Source organism: Schistocerca nitens, chromosome 10 (genome assembly GCF_023898315.1).
Source record: "Schistocerca nitens isolate TAMUIC-IGC-003100 chromosome 10, iqSchNite1.1, whole genome shotgun sequence".
In the NCBI taxonomy this organism is placed as follows: domain Eukaryota; kingdom Metazoa; phylum Arthropoda; class Insecta; order Orthoptera; family Acrididae; genus Schistocerca; species Schistocerca nitens.
The window spans coordinates 129,098,012-129,113,946 of record NC_064623.1 but is presented as its reverse complement, the minus strand read 5'-3'; the positions used below and the strand labels follow the sequence as shown (position 1 = coordinate 129,113,946).

The 15,935-nt window shown below is 45.3% G+C and overlaps 1 protein-coding gene across 1 annotated transcript in view; it reads left to right on the top strand.

The window, feature by feature from the left end:
* Window positions 1–770: 770 nt before the first annotated feature.
* The window catches only part of LOC126210120 (esterase FE4-like), a 191,939-nt gene continuing 176,774 nt past the window's right edge, over window positions 771–15,935 (top strand). The window contains exon 1 of the mRNA XM_049939263.1: window positions 771–959. Coding sequence (XP_049795220.1) covers window positions 810–959 — 150 coding nt within the window. The 5' untranslated portion in view covers window positions 771–809. The remainder of the gene's footprint in view (window positions 960–15,935) is intronic.

Below are 15,935 nucleotides of genomic sequence, written 5' to 3'. Positions count from 1 at the left end.
TCTTCATTAACTTACATATTTACACTTTCCGAGCAAGCCTCCATTCTTCAAACCAATTACAAATTCTGTCCAAGTCGTGCTGTATCTTCTTAGTCACTCAGCGATAAAACTTCCCCATAAACAATAGCATCATCAGACAACAGGCGTACATTGCTGCTCACCTTACCCAACAGATCGTTAATGAATAGTGTGTCGAGAACAAGGGCGGTCCTATCAGACTTTCCTGGAGCACTCCTGACTATACCATTGTCCCTGTTTTCTATTGCTTAAAACCTTTTCGATCAATTTGCCTGTCTGAGAATCTATTCCATTTGCCTGGACCTTCGTTGACATCCTGCAGTGCGATACTGTGTCAAACACATTCCGGAAATGTCCGAATGTCCCTTCATCCGGGTTCGGAGGGTATCGTGCGACTATAAGGGATGCGAGTTTCACTCGAGCGATGCTTTTTAAATCCGTATTGAATGGTCGACAGACGCTTTTCTTGTCACGGATATTTATTGTATTCGAACGTGCAGTATGTTCAAGAAATCTACATATCATCGACATTAAGGTTTGGAGGGCCTGAGGATGTATTGTTATGTAGCTATGAGCTAGGTGTTCCTACTGTTTCCCACAGAAATAAGAGTGGGATACGGTAGTCGTTAGTTTAGCGTCTCCAGACAGCAGTCCGCGCGCGGCCGGATGACTTGCAAAAAGGATGTTATTATCTCTCCCGCCGGCTGCGCCATCAATCAGTTACGCAACGTGCTGGAGCAGTCCAGCCCGCTGCCGCGTGCTCTGCAGTGGCAGCAGACGCAGCGGCAAGCATGGCGGGCGCAGAGCAGGAGACGGTGAAGCTGCGCATTTCGCAGGGAGAGCTGCTGGGCTTCCGCTGCCGCACAGTGTGGGGGTTGCCCTACTGCTCCTTCCTGGGGATCCCCTATGCGGCGCCGCCCGTCGGACCGCTCCGCTTCAAGGTGAGTGGCAAACTCGAGGTGGTGCCGACGCACAGGGAACACCCATCGTGCTCACCTTGAGGACATGATTCTGCGCCACAGCATTCGCCTGTCGTCCGACCCGAATATGTTACACATAACACTAATCCCGAAGACTTGGTTCCTGGCTAAAATTAAGACGTTTCTTCTTATTCTGTTCACTGACCCAAAATTTCTTGATAGCTACGCTCTCGTTATTCCTGTACTTCTTGCAGACATTTATGTGTAGTCAATACCTTCTTGTCCCTCAACTCTCAACTCCCCAGTCAACTTAGGAGCGCTGATTTTAGGACTTCTGTTGATTGTCCTCACGATGAAACTCACGTCTGTACCGGTCAGTTAACGAGGCAGCCCAGTCCGTGGCTGGTTTCTCAATGTTTTCGTCACACAAAAGCGATCTGAACAGTCGATCTAGGTCTGCCGAATATTTTAGTAATCTCGTAAGAGGATTTACCATGATTATGTAGGCGCAGAATAAGTTTTTTTTCAGTTAGGGTCGTCTCCCTACCAAGGGCGCCCATGAGATAATTTGTAGGGGGAAGTGCGCGGGGTTAGATCTGGAAGTACGGAGCTTTTTTTTAATATTTTGGAAGACGAATGGCGACTTGTAAAAAGCCGTAAGAAAGTTCTAGTTCTGGCCCTGCTAACTACGTTGTCCTTTTGATAAAATACTAGGATGTGGTAGTCATACTCTATAAAAAAGAATACCCGTTATTGAAAGAAATACACAAGACTACACTTTTTTTTCCTTTCCCTGAGCGCTAGGAGCGAGGGGGTGGTGGGGTAGTGGGGGTATAGCGCCCCTTTGCCCCCAGACATCAGACATGGGTGCCCTTGTTCACTATCGTTACGGCCCATGCTACTAACACCGCTATCCCGGCTTCGCTCAAAACAACAGGTGGCGGTCTCTGCTTACGGACGGTTGACACTCTAGCGAGTGTGCCGTGAATCAACATTGACGTTTCGTTCCCGGGCGCGAATTTTAGGCGTGTGGTTTGTGAAGTAGCTTTTGTATGAAATTTTCTATTTCGTTAATCTTGTTATAGCTATGAATGTATAAGTAGCTTTATTTTTCAATAAAAATAATTTACTGAGATACTTTCCACAGGACTGTTTCTTCACATTTTGTGTTCACTTCTACTCAAAAATGGTTCAAATGGCTCTGAGCACTATGGAACTGAACTGCTGAGGTCATTAGTCCCCTAGAACTTAGAACTAGTTAAACCTAACTAACCTAAGGACATCACAAACATCCATGCCCGAGGCAGGATTCGAACCTGCGACCGTAGCGGTCTTGCGGTTCCAGACTGCAGCGCCTATAACCGCACGGCCACTTCGGCCGGCTCACTTCTACTCACGTGCCTCAGACTTACTTCAGCGGGGTAGGACATCAAACGGGCAGACTTGGATCAGGAGAGGCACGACAGGAATATTCAATATCCACTATATATACTTTTACAAATACACTACTGGCGATTAAAGTTGCTACACCAAGTAGAAATGCAGACGATGAAAGGATATTCGTTGGACAAATATATTATACCAGAACTGACATGTGATTACATTTTCACGCAATTTGGGTGCATAGATCCTGAGAAATCAGTACCCAGGACTACCACCTCTGGCCGTAATAACGGCCTTGATACGCCTGGGCATTGAGTCAAACACCTTGGATGGCGTGCACAGGTACAGCTGCCCATGCAGCTTCAACACGATACCACAGTTCATCAAGAGTAGTGACTGGCTATTGTGACGAGCCAGTTGCTCGGCCACCATTGACCAGACGTTTTCAATTGGTGAGAGATCTGGAGAATGTGCTGGCCAGGGCAGCAGTCGAACATTTTCTGTATCCAGAAACATGCGGTCGTGCATTATCATGCTCAAATGTAGGGTTTCGCAGTGATCGAATCAAAGGTAGAGCCACTCAAATGTAACGTCCACTGTTCAAAGTGCCGTCAGTGCGAACAACAGGTGACCGAGATGTATAGTGAATGGCACCCCATACCATCACGCCAGGTGATACGCCAGTATGGCGATGACAAATACACGCTTCCAGTGTGCGTTCACCGCGATGTCGCCAAATACGGATGCGACCATCATGATTCTGTAAACAGAACCTGGATTCATCCGAAAAAATGACGTTTTGCCATTCGTGCACCCAGGTTCGTCGTTGAGTACACCATCGCAGGCGCTCCTGTCTGTGATGCAGCGTCAAGGGTAACCGCAGCCATGGTCTCCGAGCTGATAGTCCATGCTGCTGCAAACGTCGTCGAACTGTTCGTGCAGATGCTTGTTGTCTTGCAAACGTCCCTATCTGCTGACTCAGGGATCGAGACGTGATTGCACGATCCGTTACAGCCATGCGGATAAGATGCCTGTCATCTCGACTGCTAGTGATACGAGGCCGTTGGGATCCAGCACGGCGTTCCGTATTACCCTCCTGAACCCACCGATGCCATATTCTGCTAACAGTCATTGGATCTCGACCAACGCGAGCAGCAATGTCGCGATACGATAAACGGCAATCGCGATAGGCTACAATCCGACCTTTATCAAAGTCGGAAACGTGATGGTACGCATTTCTCCACCTTACACGAGGCATCACAACAACGTTTCACAAGGGAACGCCGGTCAACTGCTATTTGTGTATGAGAAATCGGTTGGAAACTTTCCTCATATCAGCAGGTTGTAGGTGTCGCTACCGGCGCCAACCTTGTGTAAATGCTCTGCAAAGCTAATCATTTGCATATCACAGCATCTTCTTCCTATCTGTTAAATTTCGCGTCTGTAGCACGTCATCTTCGTGGTGTAGCAATTTTAATGGCCACTAGTGTAAATTCATAAAACTTTGTCACTACGACCAGGAAGAATTCGGGATTCACACTCATAGCAGTAGAAGTTCAAAAACATAACAATTTTTTTTACAAGTTAAATTTCATCATTTTTTTCACTTACTATAGGCTGCATTTATTGCTATAGGTACACTTTTCTTCCTAAGAAAGAAAGATTCTTCGATGAATTTTGCACAGGATACAAACCATACTTATGGGAATTCATTTAATTTATGAAAAAATCTGTGAGCTGTTACATTTTAAACTTCATGTTTAAAAAAAACTCAAATTTTATAGTTAATTATCTCAGTTTTTATCACTGTTTTTAATGGATTTGGAAAATTCTAAAGTTTTGCATTAAGGAGTTGGTGTTTAATAAGCATACCAAATTTGAAAGTAATAGGATATTTATTTTGGGCTTTGCATATACCTAAGTACAGAAATTTGTGTTTGCGGAAAATGGTCGTTAAAGTTTCTGATCGTATTTGGCTTTCTTTTAGAACTGTCCAGCATCATAGGCAGATTCTTTTTCGTTTTGTAAATCAGTTTTCTTCCTCTTCACGTTCCTATGATGCACTCTTTTTGATTTTATCACCTCCAAAAATGATTTATCTGATTTCACTGCGCGCTCTCTGTCTATTGCATACAAAGCTTTGGTGCAATTCACTCCGTGCATAATTCTCATTATTTCTAAAATGTATTTCCTGCTTTGCACGCGATCATTACAACATGATACTGCATCATAAACACCAATAGCAGGTGCACTTCTTCCCACAAAAATGGTTTTTTGGCAACCTTTCACACACAGATTGGTTGAAACATTCGTTTGGGTTTTCGCTACTGTGACAGTATGTTAATATCAACAATAATATTACACGAACCTTCAGATGTAGAGCCTCTATTAGCGCCAAAAATGAGTTTCCTTCTTGAAGGACTCGGCGGTGGTTTGTTTACCGGCACTGAGAGATTGCAGCCTTGAGCCACTGGTGTAACATTTGTTACATTTGTTGCAGCACCCTTTACTGTGTATCTGTTGCCCTGGTGACGTTGTTTAAAGTTGAAGCAACGAATTATAGGCGGCATCATGTGCGATAATATGCCACAAACGACCACAGAACAACACAGCCAAATGAAAATCGTTTCGAAATTCACAACAACACGCTGCAAGCCTTTCAAAACAGAGAACAAACAAAATCAGCGATCAAAACAAAACAAAAAATGGTTCAAATGGCTCTAAGCACTATGGGACTTAACATCTGAGGTCATCAGTCCCCTAGACTTAGAACTACTTAAATCTAACTAACCTATGGACATTAAAAATATCCATGCCCGAGGCAGGATTTGAACCTGCGACCGTAGCAGCCGCGTGGTTCCGGACTGAAGCGTCTAGAACCGCTCGGCCACCGCGGCCGGCAGCGATCAAAACAATGCACGTCGATAGCAGCAGAGAAAGTATCGATATCAACGGTCCTTTGTTTCACGTATGACAGTCTCTGCCGTAAATATAAACATTCGAATTCTACAGAGCGAAATACGCTTACGTATGACAGAAGAATGCTGTGCAAAAAGGGTGTGGCGCTGCATCTTGGTACACTTAAGACCAAATAACGTACCTTATAATCTCTCAGATAAATATGTTTAGTACATCAAACTATTCAGGAGAATTTGCGCTACGAAATAGGCACATTATTGAAAAATCGATTTTTTTCAAATTTTTGACGTTCTATCCCCTTAAAAAACATATACTTAAAAAATGTATACAGCTAGATGGATACTTTTTGGATTCACTGCATTACTTGAGAAAGTAAACTGTAGTCCGACCTGTGGAAGAACTAACTTGGTGTGGTGTTGGACATCCACATATTCACTCTGCATTGTGACTAACTTTTCCCAACAAAAGATGACGTAATGGAGACCTTTGTTGTAGAAATCTGCATTTTGGCCGTTCAGCAAACATTTCACGTACAAACGTACAAACCTAATCATTATTCTAGAAATGGTTTCCTCATCTGCAGAAAGAAATGGTAGTTTTCAAATAACCTTGACCATGGTTTCGACCTTCTTCGGAAGGACTAACAAATTTCTCAGTAGTAATTCATTCAGTAAAAGCTGTGTCCACATGACTTGTACCGCCAACGGTCTGTATGTCATATGTAAAAATTAAGGCCCCTACAATCAAGGACTTATCACATTAGTAAACTGAAACACTCAAAATAGCATGTAGCAACTAACATGGACTGTTTTATAAGTGTTTGGTTTTATTGATGTGACAAGCCCTTGTTTTTAGTGGCCTTAATTTTTACATATGACATACAGAACATTCCTGATGCTTGTCATGTGAAGACAGCTTTTACTGAATGAATTACTTATGTGAAGTTTGTTTGTCTTCTGAAGAAGGCAGGTTTAAATCCGTCGAAACCGGGGTCAACGTTATTTGAAAACCACCATTTATTGCATCTGGTTGGCTGTCTTTTGTTCCTGCTGTTCTGTAACCGTCGCTGTAGTGCAGCCATGTTCAAAATATTAAAAAGGTGTTTGACAAGCGTGTAAAGTACGGGCTGTGGCTGTGTCCTGTGAAGAGTGATCTGCGGCGCTAGAACCTGTGATTCTGTGACTTGACAAAACCTCTCAGGTGAAACCAGGATTCATTAGACATAAACTGATCCACGTCCGGCCGGCCAAGGTGTCCGTGCGGTTCTAGGCGCTTCAGTCCGGAACCGCGTGACCGCTACGGTCGTAGGTTCGAATCCTGCCTCGGGCATGGATGTGTGTGATGTCCTTAGGTTAGTCAGGTTTAAGTAGTTCTAAGTTCTAGGGGACTGATGACCACAGATGATAAGTCCCATAGTGCTAAGAGCCATTTGAACCATTTGATCCACGTCCAAGCCATTAGCTATTCTACATCTACGTAGATACTCTGCACATCACATTTAAGAGCCTGTCAGAGGATTCATCGAACCACCTTCACAATTCTCTATTATTCCAATTTCGTTTAGCGCGCGGAAAGAAGGACCACCTATATCTCTCCGTACGAGCTCTGATTTCACTTATTTTATCGTGGTGATCGTTTTTCGCTATGTAGTTCGGAGTCAACAAAATATTTTCGCATTCGGAGGAGAAAGATGGTGATTCGAATTTCGCGAGAAGATGCCGTCGCAAGGAAAAACGCCTTTGTTCAAATGATGCCCAGCTCAAATGCTGTATTATTTCAGTGACACTCTGTCCACTATTTCTCTATAATACAAAACGTGCTGCCCTTCTTTGAACTTTTTCGATGTACTCAGTCAGTCCTATCTGATAAGGATCCCACACCGCGCAGCAATATTCTTAAAGAGGACAGACAAGCGTTGTGTAGGCAGTCTCCTTAGTAGGTCTGTTACATTTTCTAAGTGTCCTGCCAATAAAAGGCAGACTTTAGGTAGCCTTCCCCATAACATTTTCTATGTGTTCCCTCCAATTTATGTAGCTCGTAATTATAATTACTAGGTATTTAGCTGAATTTACGGCCTTTAGATTTGACTCATTTCTCATGTAACTGAAGTTTAACGGATACTTTTAGCACTCATGTGGATGACCTCATACTTTGCAGACCAGTCAAATATCTTTTCTAAATCGATTTGCAATTTGTTTTGATCTTCTGATGATTTTATTAACCGATAAACGACAGCGTCATCTGCAAACAACCTAAACAGCTGCTCAGATTGTCCCCCAAATCGTTTATATAGAGAAAGAACAGCAAAGCGCCTGTAACACTAACTGGGGGAACGACAGAAATCACTTCTGTCTTACTCACACAAGCCGTTTGTGTGGTACAGCATCAAAAGCCTTCCGGAAATCCAGAAATACGGAATCAATCTTAAATCCCTTCATGCGAATAAAGAGTTAGTTGTGTTTCACAAGAACGATGTTTTCTGAATCCATACTGACTGTGTGTCAATAGACCATTTTTTTCGAGGTAATTCGTAATGTTCGAACACAATATATGTTCCAAAATCGTGCTGAATATCGACATTAATGATATGGGCCTGTAATTTGGTGGATTACTCCTACCTACTACCTTTCTTGAATATTGGTGTGATCTGTTCTTTTTTCCAGTCGTTGGGTATGGATCTTTCGTCGAGCGAACGGTTGTATATGATTGTTAAGTATGGAGCTAATGCATCAGCATACTCTGAAAGGAACCTAATTGGTATACAGTCTGGACCAGAAGACTTGCTTTTATTAAGTGGTGCCGGCCGGTGTGGCCAAGCGGTTCTAGGCGCTACAGTCTGGAACCGAGCGACCGCTACGGTCGCAGGTTCGAATCCTGCCTCGGGCATGGATGTGCGTGATGTCCTTAGGTTAGTTAGGTTTAAGTAGTTCTAAGTTCTTGGGGACTAATGGCCTCAGAAGTTAAGTCCCATAGTGCACAGAGACATTTGAACCATTTATTAAGTGATTTAAGCTGTTTCACTACTCCGAATTCTTTCATTGTTAATCTCAGTGAACAGCCACCCACAATACAGGAGGCGCTTTGGAGCATGTGCTGGTTTTAATGCATAAACAACAGACACTCGGTAATGACGCATGCACAGGTCCTGGTAGAGTATCCGTCCGCACCATTGACGTGATATGCTGGTCTTTTGCGACAGGTGTTGGGTTGATTTAGTAGGGCTCTGAAGCATCTTCTGCTGAACCGCAGCCACGTTTTCAGGTGAGCGGGCACGTTTCGGAGTGTTTCTAGCCTTGTTCAAAACAGATCCTGTCCATTTTTGGACTAGGCGTTGCATGACAATCTCGGTTCTTGGCACTTTGACAGCATTAAACTTATCAGCAAACAACTGGCCACACTGTTTCCACGACTTTGTGGTTCAAAATGGTTCAAATGGCTCTAAGCACTATGGGACTTAACGTCTGATGTCATCAGTCTCCTAGACTTAGAACTACTTAAACCTGACTAAGCTAAGGACAGCACACACATCCATGCCCGAGGCAAGATTCGAACCGGCGACCGAAGCAGCAGCGCGGGTCCGGACTGAAGTTTTTAGAGCCGCTCGGCCACAGAGGCCGGCCCACGACTTTGTGGTCACGTAACTTTCCACAATGGACACCCGCTGATCTACTGTGAGTACCTTCGTTCCCTCTGAACAGCTTCACTCACAGTGACATAGGCCGCATTTCACTCTGAACCGGCGTGCATCACGTGTTGGGTGTACACGTGGTGTGCGCCTCACGGGGTGTGGTTATATGCATGCATTCACGTCCAATAGTGTCCTGTCGTTCGGAACGCATGTTTGCCCCATCTTGTACAACACTGTCTCAATTTATTAATTGTTTTTCTACCTCAAACATTTACAACACATGTTTTCATACGTATGAAAGTGAATGCATAGCAAATATTAAAAGAGAGAAAAAACACAGGCAAAACACAAATGACATTCCAATAAAGTGGACTATTACACGTTTCTCAAATAGCTAGAAATAAAACTTATAATCATTAATGCTGTCCTACGGTTGTCTTCCATAAACAACCAAGAATCAGAAACAGAAACTAAAATTACTCGAAAATTTAAATTCACTTTTAAATGTTAACTTAAATTTTTTTTTCGAGGTTACAATGTAGGCGTTATATACGTACTGCGTCCTGGTGTCCGCCATACACTTAAGTGTCTGCTGGAAGGATAGGGGAACCATAAACTGATCATCCCTTTTGCTTTGTCGCACTTATTCTTGTCGTTGACTGAACTGAAATCTCGAGGCGGGAAACGTGTCCAAACTACCTTTCGAATCTACAAAATAAGAGATTTTGTTCCTTCATGCTACGTTATACACACTAAAGAGCCAGAGAAGCTGGTACACCTGCCTAATATCGTGTAGGGACCCCGCGAGCACGCAGAAGTACCCCAACACGACGTGGCATAGACTCGACTTTAGTCTGAAGGACTGCTGGAGGGAACTGACATCATGAAACCTGCAGGGATATCCATAAATCCGTGACAGTACATGGGGGTGGAGATCTCTACTGAACAGCACGTTGCAAGGCATCCCAGATATGCAAAATAATGTTAATTGTGGTGTGCGTACTGTAAGACCTTCGGTACACACACCAGCAGATTATTTGACTTGTCGCTCTAGCGAAGTAGGCGAGTGTCAGCAATATGTCTCGTGGTCTTATCGTGACGTGTTTATCTTCTGCCGTTAGGTCAGACGATAGAAATGCCACTTGCACGCTTAGAGTAGCAGATTGACGGTGACCAACTTTAAACAGAACTTGATTAATTTTCACACACATTTATTAAAATAATAAAAAACATAGACATTACGTAACTTGATTCTGGATGCTGTTTACAACTGACAATCTGAAGTTCCTTTGATCTTGGTACGTAATCTTATTCTCACATACTCTGATACTTGACAAAGTGTCTATTCAGTTATCTTCATGGCTATGTACAGGAATATGATAATCTTATTAGGCGCAGACTGAAACTTGACTACAGACTAATGCAGACTGACTAATCGGAGGTCTGTACTCTCGTTATAATACCTCGCGCGTTCAGGTATCACTGCGCGAGTGTGATCCGCGAGAAGAAAAGGTTCTACGTTAGCAGCAATCTCATTGGCTGCGTTACATATTAATACACGGATTGGCGGAAGTAGAATTTGGTCCGTCTCTAAGACAGCACCATCTCGTGGTGCGGAGACGGACGAGCGCTGCGCCTGCGCTGTTGTGCTTAGCGAGGCGCGCTCTATTGGGAAAATTGTGTACGCGCTGACTACGCGTAACTATGTACACAACATTCATGTCTGGGGAGTTTGGTGACCAGCGGAAGTGTTCAAACTCAGAATAGTGTTCATGGAGCCACTCTGTTGCAATTCTGGACGTGTGGGTGTCGCATTGTCCTGCTGGAATTGCCCAAGTCCGTCGGAATACACAGAGAATATGAATGGATGCAGGTGGTCATACGGGATGCTTACGCACGTGTCACCTGTCATGGTCGTATCTAGACGTATCAGGGGTCCCATACCACACCAAATGCACCCGCTCCACACCATTAGAGAGCCTCCACCAGCTTGGACAGTCCCCTGCTAACGTGCTGGGTCCATGGATTCATGAGGTTCTCTCCATACCCGTACACGTCCATTCGCTCGACACAACTTGAAACGAGACTCATCCGACCAGGCAACATGTTTCCAGTCATCAACAGTCCAATGTCGGTGCTGACGGGTCCAGGCGAGGCGTCAAGCTTTCAGTCGTGCAGTCATCAAGGGTAGACGAGCGGGCCTTCGGTTCCCCGAGGCCATATCGATGATGTTTCGTTGAATGGTTCGCACGCCGACACATGTTGATGGCCGATCATTGAAATCTGTAGCAATTTGCGCAAGGGTTGCAGTTCTGTCATGCTGAACGATTCTCTTCAGTCGTCGTTGGTCCCGTTCTTGCAGGATCTTTTTCCGGTCGGAGATTTGATGTTATACCGGATTTCTGATTTCCACGGCATGCTCATGAAACGTTCGTACGGGAAAATCCCCATTTCATCGCTACCTCGGAGATGGTGTCTCCCATCGCTCGTGAGCCGACTATAACACCACGTTCAAACTCACTTAAATCTTGATAATCTGCCATTGTTGCATTAGTAACCTATCTAACAACTGCGTCAGGCACTTCGTGTCTTATATAGGCATTGCCGACCGCAGCGGGATATTCTGCCTGCCGGCCGCGGTGGTCTAGAGGTTCTAGGCGCTCAGTCCGGAACCGCGCGACTGCTACGGTCGCAGGTTCGAATCCTGCCTCGGGCATGGATGTGTGTGATGTCCTTAGGTTGGTTAGGTTTAAGTAGTTCTAAGTTCTAGGGGACTGATGACCACAGCAGTTGAGTCCCATAGTGCTCAGAGCCATTTGAACCATTTGATCCACGATGTGACCGGCGAACGGGAACGTCACACGCCGGTATCTGACGGGATTTCAGGGCTCCACTGGAGAGAAATTGCGATCCGTCCAACAGATGGCCAGCCGTAACTTTGCGTTTCGTGCCGGCAATATGGAATTACAAGAGCTGCATATCGCCGCTCTGCGGACGCTGGAACCACGAGCGTCACCTGAGACAGCGCCGCACATCGAGATAAGGGGTCCTGTATCGCTGCTCCGGCTTGTTGGGGCCAACAGGACCACAATCTCACCACTTGTTCTCAGCTGCATCAACGTACACTCACGCTCATAGATTAAGAATAATGCTGATACATGGTGAAAGAACGCTCTCGTGGTCGGTTTGCGGGTTTAAATCACCTCTGGGTATGACCATGCGGTGCATTTGACCTGGTGTCGTCGCACGTTGGCGCTGACAGCAGTCCATATATGCAGAGGTGTGTTGGTGCATGTCAGAGTACGGTGCAGCGAGTAAGTGTGCAGACGTTTTAAGATGTGCTAATGGTGACTGTGTGTTGAAAATGACTCAAAGCACACATATTGATGACGTTATGAGGGGTAGAATACTAGGGTGACTGGAGGCTGATCAAACACAGCAGGGCGTAACACGGGCTCTCGATGTGCCACAAAGTGTGATCTCAAGATTATGGCAACGATAACAGCAGACAGGAAACGTGTCCAGGCGCTGTGCAAAAAGGGTGTGGCGCTGCATCTTGGTACACTTAAGACCAAATAACGTACCTTATAATCTCTCAGATAAATATGTTTAGTACATCAAACTATTCAGGACGTTACGTGGACGACACTTTCGTCATCTGGTCACATGGTATGGATAAACTCCTTGACTTCCTTACACATCTAAACTCCATACACCCCAACATCAAATTCACTATGGAGACTGAAACGGAGGGTAAACTACCTTTCCTTGACGTCTTGGTCAAGAGAAGGCCTGACGGCACCCTAGGTCATGGGGTGTATCGGAAGACAACGCACACTGATCTGTATTTGCACGCAGAAAGCTGCCACCACCCTTCACAGAGGAATGGGGTACTTAAAACTCTAGTACATAGGGCGCGCACTATCTCTGACGCAGAGAGTCTACCCCAGGAATTGGAACATCTGAGAACTGTATTTCGAAAAAATGGGTACTCAGAGTGGCAGATTCAACGTGCTCTCCGCCCAACCACTACAGCACAACCTGTGGATATGGATGAAATCACGAGGGAGGAGGTAGGCACTGCGTTTATCCCATATACAGGCGCACTCTCGGGAAAGATCGCCCGCATTTTGAAGAAACACCGGGTCGGAACGGTGTTTTGTCCTCCGAATAAAACTCGTGCACTGGTGGGGAGCGCCAAAGATGACCTCGGCTTGAGGAAGGCCGGCGTGTACCAGATTCCGTGTCAATGTGGCAAGTCGTATATTGGTCAGACGATGCGTACCGTCGAGGATCGATGCCGTGAACACCAGAGGCACACTCGACTGATGTATCCGAGCAAGTCGGCGGTCGCTGAACATTGTTTGTCGGAAAATCACGCTATGGAGTATGAACGCACGAGGATTCTGGTACAGACGTCGAGATACTGGGACAGCGTTGTTAGAGAGGCCATCGAAATTCGCACCAATGACGACCTCATAAATCGTGACTGTGGCTATAATCTTAGCAAGGCTTGGGAACCAGCTATTGGGTTAATCAAGAGTAAATCGAGCAAATGTATAGTTGTGACGACCACGGCGGACGGAGCCATCACACCGACGTCATCTCAGACGCCGTCGCAATCTGTTCCACCGCGCGACCGTGGCGCGGGGCGCGGACGGCGGAGTGAGCGCGCCGCGGGCGGAGGGTATTTAAATCCACCGCCGCCGCGACCGAATCCAGTTCCACCTGAGCAGCCATAGTGTACGGATCTCCGTGCCGGCACGTTCACAGGAGCTCAGTCCGTCAGTTCACCTGATGATGGCGACATGTATGATCGCCGAAATATTGTGCCCGTTGGACACTGTAGACCGGCAGTACACCCGTGGATATTTTGATTATCAAATACGCCGGGAGAAACTCAAGAATCACAATAAATTTACTGCTATGCAGTATTGCACTTTTAGTATTGCACTTTTACTTTACACTAAAATAATATTATTTTTAACGGTAATAATACGGCGGCAAGACATGCGCGTCAGACACAAGTTACAAGAGACAAGAGAAGAATGAGTAACTGTTCATCGAGAAAATCTCGTACATCAAAAAAAAAAAAAAAATGTGTAAAAGTGTTCTTCTTCTGTCCGATTTCTGCGCCGCGGTTTTCAAAGTCAATAACTCACTGCATCTCTGACGGCGCTTCGACAATAAACAAGTTACGTCACAGGTCGTTCACCTTTTACATTCTAGCAACATTATTTGCTAACTGTAGCTGTTGCCGAGCGACTGCTCGATTAGTGAATGATTTAAAATGATGAGGCAATCACATAATGTTGTATGTTCCAAGTGTACGAGTAACTTAAATTTTTCGAAGGACGACGTCAGAGCTTCCGGCTCGTATACTGAATACTGGGCTTCCAATGGAAAAAGGCTACGAGAACCGTAACTAGACAAATACACACATCAAAAAAAGTTTTGCATCACCGCAGTTCTGAGAACTCCTGAAGATAAACTTTGACCTTGTATATTGTATTACAGTCCCTCTGACTGCTCAGAGATGTCTTCCCAACGCTCCTTCCTGCAAAAGGATTGGCTCTACTCCCGACGTGGAAGCGTCCTTACCGAAATCAGCCAAAGTGGGAGCAGTGGCTAAACTCTTCTTCAAGACCTGAAAAGACGCATGTTGTGACGGACTTCACTCGATTTCCTTTTCTTTTCTTCAAAAGAGCATTCAGTGATGTTGTTAGCTGGCTGAAATTAGGAAAGAATCAGGCCCGCGAATACTTAGTTCATAAACTAAAATTTCCTTTCACAGTTCCACTGCCCCAAACACCTTCGTAGCAGCCATGCGGAAACAGAACAACAACAAATAATATCTGCTAAACTGAATGCGAAATATTTACTCCAGCAAGCAATTTTCACTTCTCCCCAACCAAAGTAAAATACTGTTGGTATCACACACAAGTCACCTTACCCAAACCACGCTCTTTGCTACCAATGTGTAACAGTAAAGACATTGCTTTCATGACAGGATTGCCAGCAGAAAACACAGTTCATTACAATAATAACAAAGCCCCCACTAACGACTTTGTCACCAGAACTTTCAACTTCCGAAACCCCCAGTCAATGATTTCTCACACAATAACACCAACGGAAAAAATTCGCAATACGAAGGATTTGTGCGACATAAGCGATAGCTCGTAGGCGTCCTTCTACATTTGAAAAATTATGTCTGTTCACATTTCTAGCCAGTCGCCTAAGAGTCACCATGAGGATACAGATCAGGTTGGCTTTAAAAACACTATTGGCCATTAAAATTGCTACACCACAAAGATGACGAGCTACAGACGCGAAATTTAACCGACAGCAAGAAGACTCTGCGATATGGCGACACCTACAACGTGCTGACATGAGCAAAGTTTCAATCCGATTTCTCATACACAAACAGCAGTTGACCGGCGTTGCCTGGTGGAACGTTGTTGTTATGCCACGTGTAAGGAGGAGAAATGCGTACCATCACGTTTCCGACTTTGATAAAGGTCGGATTGTAGCCTACCGCGACTGCTGTTTATCGTATCGCGACATTGCTACTCGTGTTGGTCGAGATCCAATGACTGTTAGCAGAACATGGAATCGGTGGGTTTAGGAGGGTAATACGGAACGCCGTGCTGGATCCCAACGGCCTCGTATCACTAGCAGTCGAGATGACAGGCATCTTATCCGCATGGCTGTAACGGATCGTGCAGCCACGTCTCGATCAAAATGGTTCAAATGGCTCTGAGCACCATGGGACATAACTTCTGAGGTCATCAGTCCCCCAGAACTTGGAACTAATTAAACCTAACTAACCTAAGCACATCACAAACATCCGTACCCAAGGCAGGATTCGAACCTGCGACCGTAGCGGTCGCGCGGCTCAAGACTGTAGCACCTAGAATCTCTCTGCTACTCCGGCCGGTTACGTCTCGATCCCTGAGTCAACAGATGGGGACGTTCGCAAGACAACAACCATCTGCACGAACAGTTCGACGACGTTTGCAGCAACATGGACTATCACAGACAGGAGCGCCTGCGATGGTGTACTCAAC